We start from the raw sequence: 18,373 nt of genomic DNA, 5'->3' as shown, positions 1-18,373 counted from the left end.
TATATATAAATGTCGAAGATGAAAAAAATTTCGGTGTACTGTGCAGAATACATTAGCTTTAAAAAATATCAGTGTAGGGAATACCAGGTAAGTGTAAACCAGGCAATGTGATTAATGTGCATTTATTATCACATTTCCCAAAAGACGTGGTTATTATTAATAAACGGTTGACTGTGATAATAACCCGGAAGGAATGTGTGTGCCATTGCCCCATTTACGCTGGTCTGATATTCACTACACTAATATTTTTTAGTTAGAAGCCATCGCCTAGCATTCCCAGTTGTGATTTTTTTCCCTTCTTCTTCTTGCTTGAGCTTGTCAGATATGTGGCACCTCTTCATATATTGCATTTTGTACCATGCTCCAAGCCCAATTTTTCCTGTTCCATTGTCTTAGGTCGCCTACTTTGTTTATATAGTCTGACAGTCTCTTAATGGAATTAAGGTGAAGCTCTTTAGGTAGGTAAGTAAGGCGCGTAAGGATAGTGAGGCGCGTAAGGGCGAGGGCATCACACTCGTATAGGATGTGATGTGCTGATTCTACCACTTCACGGCATTTCCGACATATTGGTTCTTGTTCGAAAAGTCCCATTCTATGTAGATGTTTCTTGAAATGATAGTGCCCAGTGATGAAGCCTACAATTGTTTGAATCTTCAATCTTGGGAGCCTAAGAATTTCAGAAGCAATTTTTGCAGAAGGGCTGCTGATCATGCTTTTAGCATGTTTTTGTCCAGGAGAATTGCGCCAAACTTTGTTCATCTCCTGTTTTTCCCGTTTTAGGACGGCCTTCTTTGTAGTCTTCATATTGATTCCACAGAAGGGTTCCATTCCTATTGGATTGAAAGAGGATCCCTGTTTTGCGAGTTCATCAGCTCTTTCATTACCATCAATTCCCATATGCCCTGTTACCCAAATAAGAATGATTTTATTCCTTTTTGCCAGTTCTATTAGGAGATTCATGCATTCCAGAACCATTTTTGATTTAACTTGAAATGAGTAAAGAGCCATCAAGGCTGCTTGACTGTCGCTGAAAATAAGAATCCGCTTACCGTGGTAGCCTTTCTTATTATTTATCTGCAGACAGTTTACGATAGCAAGTACCTCCGCCTGAAAGACAGTAGCATATTCCCCAAGACCTTCAAAAAGGTTGAATCTTGATGACAAGCCACAGACCCCCAGTCCTGAGAGGTTACCTTTCTTTGATACATCGGTATACCAGATTAGATCATCATTTTTTGTATCAATCGTGTTGTTATACCATTCTTCTCTGGTAAGAAAAGCTACCTCAAACGGTCTTTCAAACACGTACTTTCTCTCCATGCAGTCAGAAGGCATAAGGAGAGTTGGATGGTGAATTTTCTTAGTAATACTGGTATGACCTCCAGAAGAGGGCTTGTCACACCATTGATATTGCAATTTCATTCAATATGCAGTCATTCTGGAAGCGCTGCACATGAAGATATCTAAAGGAGTCAGGTCCAGAATTGCCTCTAGTGCTCTGGTAGGGGCTGTGGACATTGCGCCTGTGATACACAAGCAGGCCAGTCTTTGCAGACTCCCCAGCTTGTCCTTCACAGTTTTCTATTCCACTTTACACCACCATATCACTGAAGCATATGTGAAAGCAGGCCTGACAATAGCTGTGTACATCCAAAGCATCATTTTTGGTTGTAGACCCCAGTTTTTACCAAGCATGCGTCTGCACATCATTATGCATTTTTTTGCTTGATTGATTTTGTAATCAACGTGTTTATTTCAGGTGAGTTTTTGGTCAAGGATTAAGCCTAAAAATTTCACCTCAGAGGCAATATTGATTTCAACGTCAAAAAGTTTCGGGATAAAGAAGCCTTCCCTTTTTATTTTACGAGTGAATGGTACTAGATTGGTCTTCTGTGGATTTATGTCCAGATTCCTCTCCCTGCACCATTTGCTTACATAACTTAGAGCGTTTTGCATCAGTTGGCAAGTTGTGTGAAAATCTTTGCCAAGAATGAGTATGACAATGTCATTCGCATGTCCCTGGGTAGTCTATATTATTTAGATGTTTTATTAGGCTATTTACAACCAGATTCCAAAGTAATGGTGATAGAACATCTCCTTGTGGACAGCCTCTGGTTGTTTTCTTTTCTAATGTCTCGTTGAAGATATTCATTTGAATGACTCTATCCAAAAGTAGGGTCTTAATCCATAAACATAAAGTTTGGTCTATCCCTGTTTCCCTTAAGGCATTAAGGATGGATAGGAGAGAGGTATTATCAAAAGCACCCTGAATATCTAGGAAGGTGGCCAATGCAATTTCCTTTCTCTCCAGGGTGTCTTCAATCTTAGATACTAGCTTGTATAAGACTGTCTCTGTGGATTTACCAGGTTGGTAGGCAAACTGTAGATTATGCAAAGGGTTATTGCTACCCAGGTAATCCCTAATATGCCTATCAATAATTTTCTCCATAATTTTGAGAAAGAATGAAGATAAACTGATTGGTCTGAAAGACTTATCCTGGTCATAGTTACTTTTGCCAGGTTTAGGAATATAAACAATCCTGGTCTTCTGCCATAGCTTTGGAATATGTCCCAGTGCCAGACTGGCTCTGTAAATTCTGGTTAACACATTGATGATAGGATCTCCTGCCTTTTGGATCATTACAGGAAGGATTCCATCAGGNTTTGGATCATTACAGGAATGATTCCATCAGGTCCAGGGCTTTTAAGTGGTTTGAAGGTGGAGATAGCCCACCTGACATTGTTTTGATTGATAACGTTCTTAGCATAGGTCCATTGATTTCTTTGTATTCTTTTTACAGATCCAATGAAATGCTGTCCTTCATTGCTATCCATATCAATGGCTCCTGGAAAGTGAGTTTTGGCCATAACTTCCATTATCTCTTTTCCAGTGGTAGCAAAGTTGCCATCCTCATCCTTTAAGATGCCAACCATTATGGGTTCATCCCTTCTAAGGATTCTTTGGAGATATCCTTCAGAGATAGAATTTAATTCATCACAGAACTTTCTCTAGGATTCTTGTTTCCTTTTTCTAACATTTTTGTTATAGTTGGTGAGGGCTCTTTTATAGTTGTCCCACTCACCATGTTTCTTTGCTTTATTGAAGAGTTTTCTGACGTTTGCCCTTTCAGTTTCTAAAGAGTTATTCCAACAAGGACATTGGAGCTATGCTCTTTTGCTACGTATTGGGCAATTTTTATTGTATGAACCTATAATTTCGCTCTGCAGAGTTTCTGCTGCAATTTCTAGATCATAATTATCTCTAATATAATTTTCACCCAGTTCAGTCAGCCCCATGATATCGTCTTAGAATTTCTTCCAATTTGTTCTCATGGGGTCTCTGAAGCAGCGGTCAATATTTATATTGGAGTTTATTTCAAAATGGATGTTTTGATGGTCGGAACCTGATGATCTCCCATCTACTTTACATTTCGTGATATTTTTACTAATAGCCGGTGTTGCTATAGTAATGTCAATTACTTCAGAACGATTAGAAGTTATAAAGGTAGGGTCATTGCCTTTATTCAAAATATCTAAATTGTAATTAAGAATAAATTCTAAAAGACACCCACCTCTTTTATTTCTGTCTGTGCTGCCCCAGACAGTATGGTGAGCAATGCAGTCTAGCCCTAAGACTACCTGCAAGCAGTTTTCTGCACAAAACTGCAGGAGTTTATGCAGTGTTTAATCAGGTAGAGCCTTCTCTTCATAGGGTAGGTAGACTGAGCAAAAAACAATTTCTCGATCTCTTCCCTCTATGTTGAGTCTGACTTTCACTGCTGTTAAATCCCTATGAATAAAATCTGTTAGAGGTAGAACCTTAATATCTTTATCTATTAGGATACATGTTCTAGCTTCACTATTAAGATCATAAATGAGCTTACCTTTTGTTCCTTTAAGGCCACTGATTTTTCCCCTGACAAGCCAAGGTTCTTGGATCAGGGCCAGTTGAAAATCCTCATCAAGAAATTTCTTGGTGAGGTTAGTGGTGCCACTTCTACTGTGGTGGATGTTGGCTTGAAGAACCTTCACCCCCATCGTTTTTGGAAGGTTTGTCTAGGATTTTATCTTGAACTTGGTGAAGTCCTATATAAAATTTATATCCCCTTTTGCCAAGTGTAGCCGCGTCCAGTTCAGGCACGCTAAGGACGATTGTCTGTCCTGATGGTTCATTCTTCCGATGAAGCATGTTCCATTCGGTTGAAGTTAGCCCACCATTTTGTGCCTCAATCTTTCTCAGGACCTCTTTGGGCTCCAGTTTACTACAGACTTTCGGCAGTTTAGCAATAATCTTAGTGGTTCTGACGAGTTTCCTTGCCTCTCCCACCAACAGAGTTTGCTCCTGTCAGGGGTTTAACTCAACTACAGTCTGTTCCAGCAAATTAGAACTCCCCAGATCTGCACAGTTGATGATAAGTGCCCCATTTTCTAGTCTGCAAGAAAGAAAAGTGGGGACAAAACCCTCTTCATTTCTTGAAATTTTTCTAGTTATCAGGAACTCAAGGTCTAAGGCTTGTTCTTCCGATAAGCGCTCAAGAGGATGTCCCTCAAGAATCACAGCCATTTTAACTGCCGTTAGAGCTTCCTTAAAGGTTATACCTTCAGGTCCTTCTTTCCTGGCAGCTTTTGGGGCTACATCTTGTTCCATCCTTTGGCTTTGTCTTTTCTCGCCTCTCTGTTTTGGTTTGGGTTTTTCTACCCACGTACCTTCAGCCATCTTCTTTTCTCGGGCAAGTTTCTTTTTCTGTGCACCAGACAGTCTTTTTTTAAGTTTGATCCCACCCATGGAAGCAGTCATGCTATTAATAGCTTCCTGCCCCACTTGAGATGTTGACTGGGTAGAGGTCATTTCTACCTCTTTTGATGAAGGATTAATTTTTTCTCCTTCAGTTGGTTTTTCCCTAGTTTCCTTTCCTTTTGCAGAAAGGTCTACTTGGGGATTTTCACCTGCAGATGCAGTAATTTGAGTTGAATTTTTGTCATTTTCTGCCATAAATTACCTCAAATAAAAAGCTCAGGTAAAGAAAGTCAGCCCAGCATTGCCTGAGTTACTGGGTAAGGCTATTACTCTAGATTTTCGCCAATCGAACTAGAGGCTCCGTTAAGACACTATAACCGCAGTGCCATTCACTCAAGGCACGGGTCGCACAACACTTGGGTTACGGGAGTTGGTTCGCGACCTCCTATTTGTTATTCAGAGGCTATCCTGTCAGTGCTACAGGACATTCGGCTATCCACCACCTGCCGTCGCGCCTGGTAGCCACTCAAGACCCAGGTTGTTGTTTTTTGTTATCTATCTTTAGAATGAAATTCGTTAACGGTAAAAGCGGCTCGTAAAAATAATTTGTAAGCTGTCTCAAGTGATATAAAATATGCACACAAAAAATCCTAATTATAAAATCAAAAATATATTTTATCTACGGTGACTGCTCGCTGGAAAATGCCCATCAGCTTTCTTTAAAAGGAAAAAAATTTAAAGAAATTCCCTCACTAGTGAGACAGTTTGAAATTGAAGTACAAGACTGAAAACTTCAAACTGATTAATTTCAACTTGTTTCCCTATGTGTTGAATTAATTTTTTTTAAGCACTCAGAGCTTTTCTCTTCTTGTATGAAGCGGTTGTTCAGCTACATTATTTCCAATCCTTGACTCACGAAATACGAGAGATATTTTGCCAATCATACAGCGAGACCTGATGATTTCAAGTGGTCTTTAAAGTCACGTAATCTTCTCCGGTTTTGATCAATAAAGGTTTTCCAGTCGGCTTGTGACATAGTCACGTCTATAAAAATGCATCGACAACAATGGAAAACAGAGCTAGACCATTCTATTTTTATGTTATATTGAGAAATTATGATGATTTAACTCTAATTCTAATTTAATTATAGAATATACATTTAACATGATTATGATTGATTTCAATGCTTCTGATGATTATTTCCATGCTTGTGGATTTTTGGCAGTAAAGTCTATCGCTGCGTCATAACTTCATGATTCCGAAATCAATTCATTAGATAAGGAAATAAGTTAAAGGAAAGATAGCTTCAATAAAAAAAATTAAAAATAAAACTAATCTCTTTTTGCTTTTAGAGCAAAAATGAAAGCCTCAAAAGGGTATCCTAGCAGTAAAAACATTTTTTCATAGGATTTTTTTACCACTGGGTATTGGACTGTAATTAATGGTCACCACCTGCCGCAGGGCCTCTAAATGTTACAAGAGTCAATTAAAAAATTTCCTCTTACTTGCCTCCCGATCACCACCTTATGTGCATTTTATTATTTTTTTTTAATAAGTATGTAATCATTTTGAATATTTTATTATATTCTCAAAATTGCTTTACTTCACGCTTGTGTCTTAAAAATTTTCTTCATTTTTCGAAATGAAACTGTTATAATGTTTACCATATTCCAAGAAATGCCTCAAGGAAATGACATTTTTTATATCAGCAGTTTTTCAATTTTCTAAAAATTTACATTTTAGAAATTTGTAAAATTAGTTCAGTCCCAGCATTCCTCTTCCATGGAAAACTATTATTTGCCTATGGTGGATCTGAAAAACATCTCCCTGAAATTTAATCTAACGCTAACTAATCATTGGCTCCCTATTGTTTTGAGTCGCGACCAGTATTACTGTGCTAGAAAAAATTTTATGGACCGTAAATTTTCCTAAATGGCGGGAAGAGGAAATAAATAGTTAAATTATGCCGTTGTTTATATGCATTTATTATTAGTAGTATAGCGATCGATAAAGAAAAGATAAGACTGAAAAAATGATCAAATCCTATAAATCAAATTTAAGCTAAGAAAATTTCACAAATTGGAATCTTTCTCAAAAATGATTAATGAAGTTAAAATTCTATACTTAGGAATGACAAATTAATATTTACGTTGTGAAAAATACAAAATATTATTAAAATCTAAAATATAACTATTGAGAATGGTGAGTTAAGGATATCAAAGCCTGTCTGATTGCGAGAGAAAATTGAGAGACACCTTTAAATTTGATCCCTTCAATAAATTTGTTTTGATGTTTGCAATGGATCACTTGCTTATTTCTATACTCCACCCTATCATCATCTCATTTTGTTTTCCATTTGATGTTCGTACCAACCAGGGCTCGAACAATCTTAAAACTTTTACATGCCCTGATTATGTTACATGTTACAAGATTATAACTACGTCAGCAATTTTATTTTGTGTATAACTCAGAAGTATTAGGTATTATTAACAAGGAAGTATAAAACATGAATGAGCATTGATGGAAAAAATTCAGAGCATTATTATTAGCAAAGAACTTATACTATCAAACTTCTGTTACACACATCTGTAACAGCATGCGATCACGAAATCGGAAGTTATGTTGCTGATTATAGAAAGGTAAAAACTATTGAGAAATTGTTCTTCAAATGTTGGGCAAGTTCTGTTTCAGAAAGATTTATCAATGTTCTGGGTTCATTTTTTCAAGTTTTCAGCTTTTTCTTTAGGGAAATTCTGCTTTTTGTTTACTGCTAAAAATGATTCTAACAGAACTAAATGAAAACTTAATAAATGAAAGCCTGAAAATAACCTATACGCTAGAGGGCGTACTTGAGCGTTGAGATCGCGAATACAACCAACTGCACTTGCAATTTCGTGTCAAAATTTTAACGCATGTGTGTAACGCAATTGTGCAATTGTTATTGTATGTGCGTTACAAACGCATTTGAGGCACTTGAATTTGTCAGCTTGGCTACTAACTTTGTCATCTTTTTATTCTAATTTGCATTATGCTACCTTTTAAGTATTTATTATTATTATTTTTTTATACGTCATGCCTAAACTTACATAATCGTAATCGAAAAAATTGATGTCCAGAAATTTTGAAGTATAAATATTTTCTTTAGGAAATTATAAGGTCTTTATAATTTTCTTTTCCTTTAGTATAAAGTACAAATTATTTAATGGTCTATATAGCATTACTTTCAAACTTCTTATGAAATATTCCAGTATATTGAAATTAGAAATTTAACCCAATTTTTTTTTCAGGCTAAGCTGATTTAAATCGAATAAAAATGAAAAGTGTCATCTTCCTTCTCAGCTTCTTGTTCAGCTTAAGTAAGTTATATAATATTTTGTAGTTTGTCCTAACTTGAATATAATATTACTGCGTCAATATTTCAGTTATTAATGTATTTCATGTAAATATCTTGAAAATGCAAAGTGATACTAGAAAGAAGGCTTTTTCTTGTCAAATACTGATAAAAGCCCTGTGTGTTTTTTTTTGTTTTTTTTATAAAGCATAGCAAAAGATTCGATAATAATATAATATTTTTTTTAAGCGATAACTAAAACTATGACATTTCCGGACATCCCGCTGACACAGTGACAATAAAACAAGGTCATTCTTCTATGAACAAATTTTTTTGTTAGTTATTGTTACTAGACCAACCTATTGTTGTGTATAGTTATTTATCTGTTTTAAATGAAGAGTGAGAATTAAAATGTTGAAAAAAGTGGTTTAGCTGCACTAGCATCATAATTTGTTTTCTTTTCTAGTAATTGCTCTTCATTTTGTTTCTAAAGGTACATGTTGCATGTTTTTGTTCATTTTTTCAAATTTAGTTTATTTATTATTGTAAGGAATGATTACTAAAGAGATTTCTGTATCTTAGCATCAATTATAATTGTAAAAGCTTCAAAGGGATCTTTAAACTTAAAAAGAAAATTTTTTTTTTTAAAGTTCATTGTCCAAGTGTTTGTTTAGGAATGACTACTAGTTATAAGTACCCTTCAAATTTATTTCTATTTTTTTAAAGTTCTTTTCAGGTTACGCTTTAAAGTGAGCAAAATTTTGGCACAAGTACCCATACAGAAATCAACCCCTAGTTTAGAATCTATATTAAACTTATAAAGAATTTTAGTTTCAAATCTAATTTGAATGTTAAATTTCATAATATTTAAATCCAGTAACTTTATCTGATGTTAGGTTTATTCTTTATTAACAGTTTTTTTTTATGTTGTATGGACAATTTTCTTTGTTACATGTCTCTATTTTTCGTAATGTTGACATTTTTTTCTTCTAATAGTATTGATTGTTCTTTCTCATTTCTGTCTTGTTACTGGTATTTTACTATGTCAGTAACTGTAAATTTTAATCTTTATAAATCTCTCTATGTAACTTGTTGACTGAAAGTTTTTTTTATATAATAATTTTTTATTTCACTTAAATAATTTCTGATTTAATTTTTATTTTTCTAATCCTATGAATATTTTACCATTTTAAAAATCATTACATTCTTTTTTTCCTTCCTTTTTTAATTTTATTTGATGTAAGGAAAACATATTTAATGTATAAACTTTATGACAGTTCAGCAAGTAAAGGATTAAAAAATTTTAATCAAAGGTGAACATTTTTTTTCTGCTAAGAATAAAAGAAATTTATTACTCTGTTACTTGTTTATTTTTCAGTCTAGATACTTTTAAATTTTACTAAATAAAAGTGATATGTTTGATAATTTATTAGCAGTTATAATATAATTTGAAATATATATAAATAGAATGTAACCTCTGCATAGGAATTTTGTCTAGTTATTTTTAAACTTTAGATGCTAATTTGTTTGTTACAGCTTCATTTTTCTTTTTTACTATCACTATGTTTTTGATTTTTTTTTTTTTTTTTTTTTTTTTTTTTNTTTTTTTTTTTTTTTTTTTTTTTTTTTTTTTTTTTTTTTTTTTATAAAATCATTGTACTTATCTGACTAAGAATATAATTACCAACTTTTAGGTGTAAGTTGGTCACAGTCTCCCACACCAACTCCTGCACCATCTCCTCCGACACCAGCTGAAACATCTTGGAATGTAACTGAGGGAAATATAACATGCATTAAAGCAGATTTTAAAATAAGATTTAAAATATCTGTTGGAGTAAGTATTTTTTATTATTGATGAAACTTGTATGTATTATTTAATGTAGGCTTTGCATCAGAAATTTGGCAAAACACAAAACCGAAATTAATAAAAAAAAATAAAAAAACACTAAGATACACATCATTAAAAAAGAGAAAATTACAAGGCTGTGTTTAAATGCCGATAAATTTGGTGATCCCAAAATACCATAATTTAAATTCACAAGTGATTGAAGATCTTGTTCCACATTAAAACATTTTTCCTTCTGTATACCCTTCAACTTTTGAGGTTTTAGCAATATATTTTTTCTTGTAGTCATAAACTAAGAAATTTTTAAAACAGTTTCTGTAAAATTTCAAAAAAAACTGAAGAACATTACTTATATTTCTGACCATTTTGTATATCTGTTTAAATGTTTTTTAATGGTTGTAAAGACTTTTTAAATCTGAATTTTTGGACAGGGTTAGCTGATTTAAACTAATGTGGTTTAAATCAAATTGCTTTTTTTAAAAAAGCTTCATTTTTTAAAGGGAAAATCCTTTAAATAACATAATTATCTGTTTTTATAAATATTTTTACATTAAAAATAACCACATGAGAAAAAAAAACAATTTCTCCACAAGTCTTTAATTGCCTATGTGAGTCTGTCACTTAATAAACATGTCATATGTAATTTTCAAATGTTTACTTATTATTGCTATCCTGTCAAAATATATTTATGAAATAAACTAATGTGAGTAAATTTAAAATTAGGTCATTGTCTCTAAAAATTCTTAATGATATGGATCATTGCAAAGTATATTTTCTGATGGAGTTATAGAAACAGTTGTAATAAAAATTTAAAAAAAAACTTGTTAAGTTGTACCTTTTACTTCCTACATTTAAGAACATTAACAGGAAAAAATGCTTTATTGACTTTTTTTTTTTTTTCAGTTCATTTTTAAGAGAAATTTCAGGTATCAGTGTAAAAATAATTTCTTGTATGTTTTTATTGATTCCTATATTTTTAAAATGTTCTTATAAAAAGCAAATTCAAAAATTGTTGATAAATATTCAAAATTAATTTAAAATATTATCAATGTAAATTCTTTAATGCAGCATTATTTATAAGAACTGTTATACTTGAAGCTTCATTGTGTTAAAATGAAACTCTAAAAATAAAAAATTCTATATTAAATTATTTCTACTAAAACACACTTTTCTTTACTTTTTATCTATGTATATGACCCCTTTTGATATTTTTAGTCCTTTTTAATCATTCCATTGTTCTCATATTTTTTAATTGAAAATGTATTCATGCTCCTTAAAGTTAAACTTTGCATGCATTAAATTGGAAAGTAAAAAAAAGACTTAATCGTTTTATTTAATTTGCTACAAACATTATAGGTAGGTATTTTATTTGCGTCTCACTAGAGCTGCACAATGGGCTATTGGCGACGGTATGAGAAACATCCCTGAGGTTGATCCGAAGACATGCCATCAGAATTTTAATCTTCTGCAGAGGGGGTGGCTCCTCAGCTTTGGTAGCCCAACAACCTGTGTACAAAGTCGAGCACTTTACAGTAGGAAAATTTTAACAGGGACCAATACCTCGCATCTTTGGTCCCTACATAGACTGACCAAAGTGGTCACCTACACTTTTACTAATCGCAGCCAGTGATGCTTGAGTTCGGTGTTCTACCGGGAATTGTGTCTTTACAATCTGTCCACTGTGAGACGATGCAAACATTGTAAATTAATAACATTAGATAATGCTTGATTTTTCTTATGTGCTTTCATAGATACGTGTAAACTAAAGGAAACTTTCTGTTTGCATATATTAATGCTTTAACAATTTGATATTAAACTTTTATTTGCATGGTGAGTTTAAACGTAAACTAATGAATAAGCATATTTAAAATCTTCAATTATTAATCATGTTTGTAAGTTTATGGAAGGAAAGTAGGTGTTTTTGAATAATTTATTGATATTAATATATGGTTAGAAAAATTTTAAGATTATACTTTTTACTAGATTATTTTTAATTTAGAGTATTAAGTATAATTTAAATCTGTGTTTTAAATAAACCTTAAAAAAATAAATAATTGAATCTTCTGCATCTCGGCAAAACAAGCTTTGCACTTTTCAAGTTTGAATAGATGTTTTGTATTTAAAGGTTAAAAGCACTTTTGAAATATTGCATAAATATAGTGTAAACATATTTATATGAATGTATAGCAAGATTTTGATTTACTCTAGGAATCAGAGGTAGTTTCTAAAATAATTCTTAGAATTGAAAAGGATTAAGTTGTATAGAATAGAACTGTAAAAAGTTTGAATCTTTGAAATGAAGACATTTCACAAAAATTAAAACTCTGTAGATATTCAGCAATAAAGTGGACATTTGTCGAGCATGCAGATTTTTTTAATCTTTATGCAACTCGTAGGGCTCTATTTAAACCTCTTTCTAAATTTTGAAGGTAGTATGCTGAGGCTGTAATAAACAAAGGCATTGATTTATTCGCCATTAAAAATTTGTCCTTCACTAATAATGAAGAAAACTAAATATTTAAGTTAAATTTTTATTTTTAAACTTTTTTTTTATTCCAAAAAAATTCTTTTAAAATTTGTTTAAAGAAGAATCTGGTAGTTTATTTTTAGGTATGTTTGATTTAGCCAACATTATTTCATCATGAAATGTGTAGTTTATAATTATTGTAAGGCACATCTTAATAAAATATGCAATTAAATATCAACTGCTTGCCTTTTTTCCCTGTATAGGGTTTTTACTTTAAAAGTTCTGAAATGTTCTTTTCTTAATGAAACAAAAGACTTTAACTTGAAAGAAAAAAGATTTCAAGCCTTTAACCACACATTATTTTGGTTTGTTACAAAGTTAATTTATCTTTATTTTGTCGATTTTTGTACTTTATTAAGATATTCAATGTGTATAAAATCTATATTTTTATTTTCAGAATGAAACTAGATATTTAGTCCTACCTCCTACTGCTGACTCAAGCAGAAGCAGCTGTGATGTTTCTAACGTAACTCAGATCCTTTCATTACGTAGTGAAAATGAATTCGACTTGGTTTTCACCTTTGAAAAAGACTCGGAGAAAACATATGTTAAAAATGTGACTTTGGAACTTCTTTCACCTGAAGAGCCTGGTATACTTTTTTTAAAAATTAAGTCTGCATATGAAGTTCTAATTGTAATTTTCATTGTTTTCTGAGTGGTCACTGTATTCCATGAGACAGGGTTATTTTATTTCTAAGGTATTCATCACTAAAGCTTATATGCCAGGATTATAATTAAGTTTTGATAATCATTTATATTTAAGATTTTGATAACCTTTGATGCATAATAAATTTGATGTTGAACAAATTAAGGATTTTTAAATAACAAAATGCAGACTTTGCATTATTCTGTTAAATTCAGATTCTGTGCAGAGTTTAATAATTTTTTTTTTTTTTTACTAATTATGTTATTTTGTTGCTATGTTCTCAATTTTCCAACATGTACAGAATTTTTATTGAAAAAGATGACCATCTCTATCAAAATTATATTTCCCTGGTACTTCATAATATTTCTCATACAACTTTTAGCCTAATTTAATCAGTGTTGTAAAGATAAATTTTTAATGAATCTTGTCTATAAATAGAAAAAAAAAATTCCATTTGATTATTAAATCATTTGTCAGAGTGCAAATTTATCTTTGTTTGAAAAATCATTCCAAAATTTTTTTTAAAAATTTATTTTTGTCTCTTGAGGTATCTTATGCAGGTGGTTGTAATAATACCATATTTTCTTTAGAAAATTAGACAGAAAAGCAAGAAGTATTTGCACATGCATCAGCAGTGTATTGAATCTTTAATTTAAAAAAAAAATGTAACGACTTTGGGGGGAGGGTTCCAACTCATTCAAATAATTTATAGAGATGAATGAAATATAAATTTTTTGCTCTCATATTTCTCAAAATACTATTATTCTTAAAGTTTACTAAAATCTTATATTATGCAGTTTAGTTTGCATTGAAAGTGTTAATCCATGATTCTAAATGTTTAGACTAAATATTGTAATATATTTATTTTTTATAGTTTCAGTCTTTTGAAAATGTTTCTTAAAGATCTAATGTAGGCATTTAAATTGAAGAGTGAGAGTGTATATTGACTAATAAAATTTTTATCACACTACCCAGAAAACTTGACGGGTCCAAGGGACTGTTAACTAAAATTTCTTAGTTTGTATCCCTATCCATGTGCCCAAAGTGGAAATCTAATGTTCAGTTAAATTGCATTTGTAAAATGTTACAATCTTCACATTAAAAGATTGTAGTTACTTATGCCAAATTGTTTGATAATTCATAACTTTCTAAATTGCTTGTCAGAAACTCGTATTCCTCCTTTTTTGGTGTGCAATCTCTTGCATATCAAGTACTCTTTTTGAAAATCAATAAACAAGACATTAAAACATGTATCTTCATTGTTTCTTACAATAACTATTCTGAGGTAACTAATTTTTTCGTGAACTTATCTGGTTTAAAATTTATGACATTGAAGGCAAATAATCCTGAAATTTGATTTTACTCCATACAAATTTTCTTCTCTTAGTAAAGTCAACCTTTACAAATATGCTAAGGAGGCATACAAAATCAAAAATTTTAAAAGGGTTGTCATTAAATGAAAATGCATGGAATTTCAGAGAAAGAATAAAGTGCATATAAGTGATTTCTATTTTATAAAATCAAATTAAAAGTTTTAAATAATCTTTTAAGTGTTAATTTTCAAAACTCTAAAACTGTTGCGATAAATCTTATTTTTTTCTCCTGTTACTTTAATTCCTGTAAAAGTAATCTTAGTACTTAATACTAATAATTATATTTAGCCCTGCTTAAAGGAATAACATTAATTCTAGCCAACTGTGCTCAAATAAGTGAGTTATTAAATTAAAATTAGTGCATTAATCAATCTTAAATGCTTTGCTTTTAATAAATTTTACTTCTAATTTATTTGCAATTTTCATAGTATAATGTCTTGAAGAAATAATCTCATTTTAATTGTGAAGAAACAATTATAATTGATAAAATTAATATCATAAAATATAACATTTTAATATAGATAAAAAATAATTTAATGCTAATGAAAAGTACAATGTACACAATTTATATGAATACAATATTTCCTTTTAAAAAAAGATCTAGGATAGGATATTTCTTTGATAAGCATTTAGCTTAACATTTCCACTTCTTACCTTCCCAGGTTCTAAAAATTGTGAGTACAGTGTGAGAAACCCTCCCCCTCTTTTACTAACGAGCTAAAGAGACTTCATTATTTCTTAAACTATCTCGACACCTGTTTAGAGCAGGAAATCTGTAGAAAGTTTCTATTGAAATTACCATATATTGTATTCTCTTCATGCCTGAAAAACAGGAGTTTAATTCTATGTAGCTGGTGAAACATCTCTTTTAAGGGAAATATTTTTTGCTTTTTTTATGCAATTAAATGAGGTCTGGTAATCTTATCCTTTTAGTGAGAAGATTTAACATTAATTTCAAATGAAAATAAATTTTTTTTTGTATGTATGAACAGGTTATTCAGTTATCTGATATTCAATTAAATGTGGATATTTATTATAATTATTAATAAGTAATACTATCTGGATTTTGTTGCAGGATCTTTCTATAACGACTCAAAGTTGTTTTCAGTCCAAAATGATTATTCTTACTGGTGCAAGAGTTTGACTTCAGTTCCCATGCAAAATGCAACTATGGAAATTTTTGAAATGCACATCCAAGCTTTTGGTGGTACGGGCAAGGACTTTGCTATAGGTATATTTTATATATATATATATATTTTTTTTGCTGTACATATTGCTGTATTATACAATTATGCGTCTTAATTCTTTATATTAGCGTCATATCTATAAGAATTACAAATGTTTCTTTTGTCAGTATCCAGATTTTAAATTTTTTTTTTTTTTAAATTGTCACTATTTAATAAATTACTCTTGCTTGTAAGCTTTATTTTAAATATTAGCCTCCTTATGAAAGAAAAAAATTAAAATTTAGCATATCATCAAATGTGCCTAAGTAAAAATGTTAATTTTTTTATGTAATTATCTCCTGTTTGTATTAAGGTTAACTCCTGTTGTAGTTTTTTGTCTCTCACTCACGAGATTATTGGTTTTACAATATATAAATAGTTTATTTTGAAAAAAATTGTGAATTAACACTCTGAACTCTTGGGCAAAATTACACTGAAATTTCTATTATATGCTACTTTCCTATTGAATACCATGAGTGGAAAACTGATTATTTTCATGAAGGAAAGCTTACTACCTGAAAATTTTAAAAAATCTAGTACTTACACTCAAACTGGTAAATATTTTATAAAATAAGAACTATATATGCTAGTTGCTACTTATATTAGTATCTAATTATAATTGCAATATATTTGCAAAAATTTTCAGGCATATAATAATCTTCAAGTTAAAACTCTAAATGCTTAATGCAATTGTTATTATAATTTTTTAATCTTTATTTGATAGCTGAAAGATGTCCTGCTGATGACACCATTAGTGATATTGTACCTATTGTTGTAGCCTGTGCTCTTGCTGCTTTGATTATAGTTGTACTGATTGCCTATCTGATTGGGCGTCGTCGAAGTCGTCAAAAGGGTTACAACTCAGTTTAAAGTTCATTAAACTGAAGTAAAACGGACAAGCTACTAAAACTAATATACCAACCTCGTAGGTCTCAATTAAATTTTTTTTAATCGTTTTCTTATTCAGGTTCCTTTTGTGTAGATTTCAATTTATCTGAAATTTACCAATCTACTATCATATTAACCTCCTTTGAATATATTTTTAGAATTTTATTGGATAGTTTGTTACTTTTAACTTATTAACAAGGTTTAAATATTTTTTGTATGTTTTTAACGTGAGGAATACCTTTTTAACAAAAATTACTTATATATTAATCTGCATAGAATTGTAGTTTATGAATATCATGCAAATCTAAAGAGCTTTTGCTGTAAAAATTAAAGTGTTCTGTATATAACATAGTTTTTGAACTCTGTAAGATTATCACAAATTAGACTTATGTGATATTGTAAATATCCTGGAAATAAGTATGTATCATTTATTTTTATAATACTTATCTGTAAAACTTGTTTATTTGCTTCAATAAAAAAATTTCTTTTTTACTTTGACTTTTTTTTATTACTAGTGTGGCAAGAGAAAAGCTTCCTAAAAGTCTAAATACATTACTTTTTCTTTGTTCGATCCTGAGTTTTGAACAAATTACAAATAGTAGTCTTGAGATTTAAATTTCTTAGTAATATATTGTCATCTTGTATACAAGCTCATATACACTTGTGTCTGTAAGCTAAGGATAATGCCAGCTCTGGCAAAGAAAGGTTAGAAGGAAAAAATACCCAAAAGGCTTATAAGGCCCATTCATTAAACAAAAGATACAGAAGAAAAGATGGTGTTTGTATGATACCATTCATAAAAACTAAGATTTTTGCTCCTGGAGCAATTTTAAAAAATATCTCCTTTGCAAAAACTTAATATTAAGTAGTTGGTATGATGGTTAATGAATAGTATGTCTCCCAACAATGCCTTGGAATTCAATGAGATAGTCTGTATCTCAATGGCATGTTGAGTATACAAGAGCTAATCTTTGGGAAGATTACTGTGCTTGGTAAGCAATGCTCTCTGAAGATCTGGTATGCGTGTAGGTGGTTGAAGCGCTGCAACTTGTCTGCTAAGCATATTCTACATATGCGATATTGGATTAGACATATTGAAGGTTTACAATACTTGGGCATTGCCAAACCTAAAAACATTCTGTGCCCATGCCGTCCTTAAGTAAATCTACGTGCTGTTCCAGAATGTCCGATAAATTTGGCCTACCATGGTTCTGATTTGAACACGCAGATCTGTTCTGGAGCCCACTATAATTCCACCTCAAATAAGCAATCCTGCGTTACCATAAATGTCGTTCAATGATATTGTTTTTGTGCTTGGCGATCTCCATACGACAGTGCGACCTGAATCAAACTACAAGAAACCTATGCTCGTTGGAAAAAATCTCAAGCCTACCATGAATATGTCCACATTACATATTCTCTACTCCAGCTAATCGCTGGCAACAGTGAAGGACCGTGAACGAAACAGATATGCCAGGCCTGTGAGCATATATATATAGACCAATACTTCCCAAACGTCTTTACGTGGTTGCAGATAACCGACGAGACAAGTCGAATGCTGTGCTCAATTTGCTTTCGGCAATAACTGCAAGATACATGTCTTCATTCTGCATTGTAACTCTATTGGCGACCTATACTCCAACGTTTAATGACATAACATCTTGGAATCGTCAAAGCTTAGAGATGACACTTTGGACAGTTCCAAGTTCCTCTTATACTGAGTGCCTCCACATTCCCGTCCACATAAAGTTCTATCACGTAAACATTTAATCACATGCGTCCCCGGTGTCATAGCTAT

The 18,373-nt window shown here is 31.5% G+C and overlaps 2 protein-coding genes across 3 annotated transcripts; one reads left to right on the top strand and one right to left on the bottom strand.

Annotated features, from left to right (window-relative positions):
- Window positions 1–318: 318 nt before the first annotated feature.
- LOC122269761 (uncharacterized) lies at window positions 319–1,422 on the bottom strand. The gene has a single exon (XM_043044405.1). It carries the CDS (start codon window positions 1,420–1,422, stop codon window positions 319–321), a length of 1,104 nt encoding a protein of 367 aa, XP_042900339.1.
- Window positions 1,423–7,624: 6,202 nt separating this feature from the next.
- LOC107455827 (lysosome-associated membrane glycoprotein 1) lies at window positions 7,625–17,067 on the top strand. 2 transcript variants are annotated; one of them, XM_016073540.3, is made up of 6 exons: window positions 7,625–7,894; window positions 8,026–8,094; window positions 9,764–9,903; window positions 12,840–13,032; window positions 15,537–15,692; window positions 16,412–17,067. In XM_016073540.3, exons 2-6 carry the CDS (start codon window positions 8,052–8,054, stop codon window positions 16,555–16,557), a joined length of 678 nt encoding a protein of 225 aa, XP_015929026.1. In that variant the 5' UTR covers window positions 7,625–7,894; window positions 8,026–8,051; the 3' UTR covers window positions 16,558–17,067. The 2 variants fall into 2 exon arrangements, with proteins under 2 accessions (XP_015929026.1, XP_015929027.1); XM_016073541.4 differs by having other exon boundaries at window positions 7,842–7,943.
- The last annotated feature ends 1,306 nt before the right edge of the window (window positions 17,068–18,373 follow it).

The sequence above is a fragment of the Parasteatoda tepidariorum genome, chromosome 5 (assembly GCF_043381705.1).
Source record: "Parasteatoda tepidariorum isolate YZ-2023 chromosome 5, CAS_Ptep_4.0, whole genome shotgun sequence".
In the NCBI taxonomy this organism is placed as follows: Eukaryota; Metazoa; Arthropoda; class Arachnida; order Araneae; family Theridiidae; genus Parasteatoda; species Parasteatoda tepidariorum.
This window is presented reverse-complemented; position numbering and strand designations above follow the sequence as displayed.

What these genes read in the sequence shown, in the direction of transcription:
- LOC122269761 (XM_043044405.1), bottom strand. Translation starts at nt 1,422, where the DNA reads ATGAAATTGCAATATCAATGGTGTGACAAGCCCTCTTCTGGAGGTCAT.
- LOC107455827 (XM_016073540.3), top strand. Translation starts at nt 8,052, where the DNA reads ATGAAAAGTGTCATCTTCCTTCTCAGCTTCTTGTTCAGCTTAA. An exon ending in GATTTAAAATATCTGTTGGA is followed by an intron (nt 9,904 to 12,839) that starts GTAAGTATTTTT and finishes TTTTATTTTCAG; the next exon opens with AATGAAACTAGATATTTAGT. An exon ending in TCTTTCACCTGAAGAGCCTG is followed by an intron (nt 13,033 to 15,536) that starts GTATACTTTTTT and finishes ATTTTGTTGCAG; the next exon opens with GATCTTTCTATAACGACTCA.